Consider the following 7,041-nt stretch of genomic DNA (forward strand, 5'->3'; position numbering starts at 1 on the left):
ACATTTGCCCCTAGGAAGGATGTGAGTGTGCATGGTTGTCCGTCTCCTTATGCCCTGCGATCGGCTGGCCACCGATTCAAGGTGTCCCCCGCTATGGCCAGGAGTCAGATAGGATAAGCTCCAGCACCCCCGTGATCCTAATGAGGATAAAGCGATTCAGAAAAGGAGATGAAATGAGGCTTCTTGAATGGGCCCGCTTGCTGTGTGCTTATTTTACCAGCAGACTTTTTGCACCGGTGAATCGTAATATAACATAAACAAATTTAAATGAACTTGGATTACGATGCAGACAAACTCAAAACAAATTTAATCTAAACTTAATTCTAATTTTGTTTTACATTTTTATACCTTCTCCTGGTCGGGTTGGCTGTTTGCCCCGCCTCGATGGACTGTTTGCTGTTGGATTACAAGGACAGATGTGATTGTTGTGAACTGGGACCGTGATTAATTTAAGGATTATATGAGACCCCAGAGTGTTCTACTTCAAGATCGTTTCAGACTAATCCTCATTCATGTTGATATTTTTACATGATTAACGCTTTAAAAAATAGTGGCTGATTCTTAACCCTAAATTAGATCTATTCACATTTTTAAAACAATGATGACAGTAGGACTAATATAGCATAATTTCAACAAGCAGCACAGTGTCCTTCGGTTAACATCTCTGCTCCGTTCAAATCTAAGGTGTACTTTGGCTTTCTCCGTCAATCCCCAAACATACCTGCTCGTTTTTAAATTGTGAATTTGAATGTGTATACTTATCTATTAGTATATATATAAACTGCAACTAACCTTACTACAATAGTTTGAGCATAAACATTATGTTTACATTAATAAAACACAAAGAAAAATATTGAAATATATAAATATTATCCAACAAAGAAGTGGAAACTCAACTTTGCCTAGACTGGAGTTATTACTGTACATTACAACATCAGTGACATATTTGGTAATCTGTATTCATCCAATTCATGTTGTGAATAGACAAACCGGTGGTTTAAGTGAGAATCTGATGACCTCACTTAAAATGTGGACGGAATCAGTTTGTTGTCTATTTTGTAAAGAAGCCAAAGTCTAAATCACATTTCCTGCTTGTTTCAGCCACAGTTGCTGAACAGAAAGTGTTTCCTTCCGTGATAAACGTCCAGCACCATGGAGCTCAGATAACCTCATCCTCTTCCACCAACATTGGCCACCGTTGGATCTTCCACATATTCATCATGGGGACGTGGCGAAGCTTGCGTTTGGCATTTATTCTGGGCTCTCTGTTCATGACCCTGATAATCATCACCTACTGGGATGACGTTGGGGGATTCAACCTCTTCCCTCAGCAGGACCGCAAACTTGCCCACTCGTCCATGCTTCCAGCATCCTTTGCGACAACATTCATGGGGGTGATGACGGCGAGGAAGCAAAGGATCATGGATGTTTGTTCGCAGAAGTACTTTCCCGGAAGTACCCCTGCATTTGAACAAATTCCAATTCGTGAATTGGACCACCTGGTAGTCGATGATAAGCACAAGATCATCTACTGCTATGTTCCCAAGGTAGAAGTCGTACGGTGTTTGTAAGGTTTTTTGGGGGTTTGTAAGGGGAATCAATAATCATTTATAAGGGCAGTTATCGGCAGAGGTTGACAGGTATGAATTAATGGGGCTCTGGATCGTATGTGAGTTTACTAATGACTTGATACATTCTTGGTATGAGACAAATGGCAAATGGGTGCAGTGTTTCATTAAGCCATACTTTTGTGTGGCCATTTTAAATGTTTTATGTTTTAGGCTTGCACAACTAGTTTTCCCGCATGTCAAACACTGCACTCATATGTAACTCTCCCAATTCTAAGAATGCAATGTTCCCTCTAATTGTTTTGTTTGTCTGGGCAGAAAGACAACCTCCCTGATCACTCTGAGTACCAGTGTGAGCAACATCATCATTGCCCGCTATGGGCACACACCAGTATCACACCTGCCATAAGCAGGTGCATGTCTACCACCCATAAATGATATAGTCATAATAAAATCTAATGATTAAAATCTATGAATAAAACATGTTAATATATGTCACTAGAATATCCACAAATCTGACTTAAATTTTACCCTATTTTTCACGTCTGTCCTTCTTACTTCTCATTCAAAGGACTTTTCAGCTGAATGTGTCACTTGATAGTTAAACTTGCACATATATGCAATATCTTTCCATCGGAAAACTACTTGCTAACAACTTTAGCTTCGCTGCGTGTTTTGCAGAAGAGATGTTTCTCACCCAATTTCACCGTTTGTTCCTCTATGTCCACACACGCCGACAGCCATTCCATCTTAAAAGAACCAGATTTCTTTATTTTACTTTGCCTTGGCTCTGCCGCAACCCGGTCATTTCGCCGTGATAAAGGATTGGCAGCTGCTCGGACAAACTGTTAGCTATATGATAACCTGCAATACAGGCAAAATGTGTAAATAACGTAGCCAATTAATGTCATTAACATTTACTAATGCCGCGAAAGAAAACACAAGGAATGTGAAGCAAATCATATCATTGGCTAGACAGTGTTAGTCAGAGTTTTATCTGAAATGATAGTTTCTTGTCATTTGTCTGTGACAGGCTGTCACTCTCTGAGTTGCTTTGCAAAATGGCGCAGAAAAAAATTGTAATGTGTTTATTTTTGTCAATTCAGGTTGGATTTTATGTTGTGCACTGTATATGTTTGCTTGCGCAGAGAGCACGAGGGCAGTGCGCAATTGCGCTCGCGCGCAGCTTAGAGGGAACATTGCAAGAATGTATCAAGTCATGAGTAAAATCATATACAATCCAGAGCCCCATTATTCACAGTAAAGCACTTTTGTAACTCCACTTAGATGCTTGTTACACAATTGTGACTTGGACAATGTATTTCTGACTTAAATTATTAATTTGAAAATCAAAAAAAAGAAAATCTAGAAATTACAATTTGAATGTGTAATTTCTAGATATTTTTCCCCCCCGAATAAAAATAAACTGTAGCTATAAGTACGTATCGTGTTTATTTCCAGAACATTATACACCATGTTAAATATTTTTTTTTAACTCTCTTCTTTTAATCTAAATTTGTGACATGTTTATTTTGGGGGGTGTTCACTCTGTAATACAGTGCTTCTCATTTCTTTCTTTCTATATTTATTTATTTATTTATTCATTGGTCTATGGTGCTCTATGAATACTCATGGGAAAGCGATTCATTCACCCACTCTTTGGGCAAAGTCAAGTTCAGTTCAATATATCACCATTACTTGACAAACAATTATGTTCTTCCTTTCAGGTGGCTTGCACCAACTGGAAGAGGGTGATGGCAGTACTGTCCCAGTCTGTGCTCTCCCCCAAATCAGGAAAGCCTTACACTGACGCGGCGGCAATTCCTGCTTACCTCATCCACCAAACCTCGATGTTTCCCACTTTTGCCAAGTATGACACATTACTTCCTCCACCAATGAAATTCCTCATATTGCATGACATTTGGACAAACCTAGAAATCACAGTTTTGACTAACTATTGACGTCTGTCCGGCAGACGAGTGGTTAGTGCGTAGGCCTCACAGTTCTGAGGTTGTGGGTTTGATCCCAGGTCGGTCCTCACTGTGTGGAGTTTGCATGTTCTCCCCGAGCTTTCATGGGTTTTCTCCAAGGTACTCTGGTTTCCTCCCACATCCCAAAAACATGCGGGGTTGGCAAGGAAAGTTAATCAAAAATGGGAAAATTTGAAAATAGCAAATCTAGAATATAGACGGGAACAGAGCAACACAAAAAATGTATGTCACATATTGTATTCACTAGGTTATTGGGTCAACGCGGTTCTCCATCCCGCCACATGATGGCTGGCAAGCTCCAGAACTACACCAAGTTCCTGTTCGTGCGGGACCCCTTTGTCCGACTCATCTCGGCCTTCAGGGACAAGTTCGTAAGGTGTGGCTACCAGAGTTCATATTCATATAGGATGTGCATTTAGATGGATTTTTTTAAAAATCTAGTTTAACAGTTTGCATGGGTTTTCTGCGGGTGCTCCGATTTCCTCCCACATTCCCAAAACATGCATGGTAGGCCGGTTGAACACTATAAATTGCCCCTACGTATGAGTGTGAGTGGAAATGGTTGTTGTTTACTTGTTCCCTGCAATTGACTGGCAAACAATTCTGGGTGTTTTAAGGCCTTTGGCCTTAGTGAGGACTGCTATTTTGTCCTTGCGTCATTGATTTATTTATGCTGACTACATCTTGCGCCAACCAGTAGTTTTTTCTTGGAGGTTGGACTTGCACTTATACACTCAGACATATTATTTTGTCATTGATAGGGTCTAAGTGACTACAGGGCCATTATATACATATAGTATTTAATATTTAGGTGGGACATTGAATCACTAAATTAAAAAAATCCTGACTTTCAGGTGCTTTTGTGATGACTAATTAACATGCCGCAGTAGTTTTCCAGGGAAAAAAAGAAAAGAAATCAACATAACTATAATTTCTTTCATTAATTTTGGGGAAAATATTAAGTCCTTAAAAATGGTTATTGTGACAGGCCTTATGCCAGAATGTTTGGGTGATTTCCTCAATAGTTCTTGTGTTGTGACCATCAGGCCCAACGGGATGTTCTACCGCAATGTTGGGAGGGACATCATTCTGCGCTATGGCAATGTGTCAGAGGAGGAGGTGCCGAAAACGGTGGCCGAAGCCCATGCGGCAGGGTTCAAACCCACTTTCCCGCAGTTCATCTTGTACCTGTTGGATGAAGCGAGAGAAAAGAACATCTTCGAAGAACACTGGCGCCAAGTAATACACTACATGACATTATAGTAGAACACCTGTGTGCAAAGTGCCAAACGCCACAATAACTGAAATGAAGCAATCAAATACGATAAAAAACATTCACCTTGCTTGTCTATCTTAAGGCAGCACTGTCAAAGTACAAACCACAGTTAAAAACAATTAAATACCCAATTTGCAGCTAAAACTAAATTTAACTGGAGATATTTGTTATTTCTTGGAATACTGTAAACTACTTATAAATGAGACTAATGTACCACTGACCTCATATATGTTTCCGTTCTACAGTATCTATTTTGTCTATAAATTTAACATGATGTTAAATTCACATTATTTTGGCAGTTGCAGTACTTAGAATAAAGGGCCATTTTACGCAGTTCAACTTCAAGTATGACACACTTGCGGCGCCACAACCAAGTTTGAATACGTCACAAAGGCAATTGAGGTTGTAAATTTAATAAATATCGGTACATGGTACATGTACATATACATATAAATATATACCACACTCTGTGCAAACATAAATGTTTGTCACTTAGAAATTGGCTTTTAGAAATAACACTAGATCATGCTGAAAGCGAGCATTGTCCCATACATCGTTTTTTTCCTTTTTTTATTTTTATAGGTAAACAGCCTGTGTCATCCATGCCAGATGAATTACGACTTCATTGGGCAGCTGGAAACATTGGAAACGGACGCAGAGGAACTTTTGAAGCTCCTTCAAGTGGATCATTTGGTGCAATTCCCTTTGGGACCAGAAAATCGAACTCTAGTAAGCTGGGAAAGAGACTGGTTTGAACAGATTCCTGTCTCAATGATGACTGAGCTGTACAAGCTTTACCAAGCAGATTTTGAGCTCTTTGGCTATCCTGAACCTCTAAACGTGCTCCACCACCAATAAGCAAACCCCCAAAAGAAATCCCCTATGCTCCAGCACCCACTGCGACCCTGTGATGATAAGCTCTACTGAAAACGAATGAATTAAATTATAATACAAGCTATAGAAGATGGTAAGACTCATTTGGAAGGGTAATAAAAATATGATGGCAGCAATTTTAGTATTTTACACTTTGAATTCAAAGAAAGAACTTTCCTGGGGACAAGGTATTTCACTATGATTTATTAAAACGACACCCTCTGGTTGGCTGGGAACTAAATCAGGGTGCATTTTGTTGGCTGGGATAAGCTCCAGCGCCCCCGTCTGTTCAAGGGATAAGCAGCTCGGATAATGAATGAATGTTAAAAGCACAAAATCTAGCTACTACTCTGCTCTAAGACAACAACTCAGATTTTAAAAACTACTCAGGTCAGCAACGAGGTACTGCTTTCTTTCTTTTCATCTTTTTTTCTTCTCCACTTTTCCCCCCACATTTATAATTTATTTACATAAATTCAGAAGATGAGGAGAAAATGAGTGCAGGTATAAAATGAAAATGTTATGAATAGTACTTCAGATGTTTTGGAAAAAAAGATTATGGAATAAAAATTGATTGCACTAAATATGTGAATTAAATTGTAGCCAAAAAAAAAAGTTCATAAGGATGCTACTGTCACAATGAAATTTCCCGAATACGGGATGAATAAAGTTATCCAATCCAATCCAATTATACCCAAATGGGAATTTTGAACCTAAATGTTAAAGTGCTTATTATCAAGTTTACTATGAAAATGATCCATATTTTTACTACTGTGCTCACTTTATGTACCTTTTGCTCGGGAAAATAAAACTGGCATTCATTTTCAAAACTATTGTTACCTTTTGTTGCATTGTGTTTACTCCATAGACCTAGAATAAATTGTACAATTATTATCAGGTATTGAAATGAAATAAATTCTAAGATCATCAAATTGATCAATTGGCTGAAAATAAAGTATATTAAAAGGGTCGTATCACGTTTGAAAATTCAAACGGATGATTCTGACTGCTACAAATGGCTTTTTGTAGCACGCAACGTCTTCTAATCCTAAAATTACATATCACTTTTGTAACATTTATACAGCGGATTTAGTGAAAAATGTCTCGTGTGTTGGTAAAACCCTAACACAACACTTGTGACCCCTAGCGGATATGTTTTAGAGCTGCCAGTAACACTTTCCAGTTAAAATCTACAGTGGTACCTCGATATACGAGCACCCCGACATACGAGCATTTCGAGATACAAGTAAAATTTCGAGCAAATAATTATCTCTAGATACGAGACAAATTTCTGATTTTAGCGCACTGTCTTTTTTGCCGCATCTCTTTCGTG

At 38.8% G+C, this 7,041-nt stretch overlaps 1 protein-coding gene across 1 annotated transcript; it reads left to right on the plus strand.

The window, feature by feature from the left end:
- The first annotated feature begins 1,372 nt into the window (after positions 1-1,372).
- LOC144077492 (carbohydrate sulfotransferase 12-like) lies at positions 1,373-6,541 on the plus strand. Its single transcript, XM_077605275.1, has 5 exons — positions 1,373-1,547; positions 3,296-3,438; positions 3,807-3,935; positions 4,606-4,798; positions 5,418-6,541. The coding sequence occupies exons 1-5, from the start codon at positions 1,389-1,391 to the stop codon at positions 5,691-5,693; spliced, it is 900 nt and encodes a 299-aa protein (XP_077461401.1). The 5' UTR covers positions 1,373-1,388; the 3' UTR covers positions 5,694-6,541.
- The last annotated feature ends 500 nt before the right edge of the window (positions 6,542-7,041 follow it).

This window comes from Stigmatopora argus, chromosome 7 (assembly GCF_051989625.1).
Source record: "Stigmatopora argus isolate UIUO_Sarg chromosome 7, RoL_Sarg_1.0, whole genome shotgun sequence".
In the NCBI taxonomy this organism is placed as follows: Eukaryota; Metazoa; Chordata; class Actinopteri; order Syngnathiformes; family Syngnathidae; genus Stigmatopora; species Stigmatopora argus.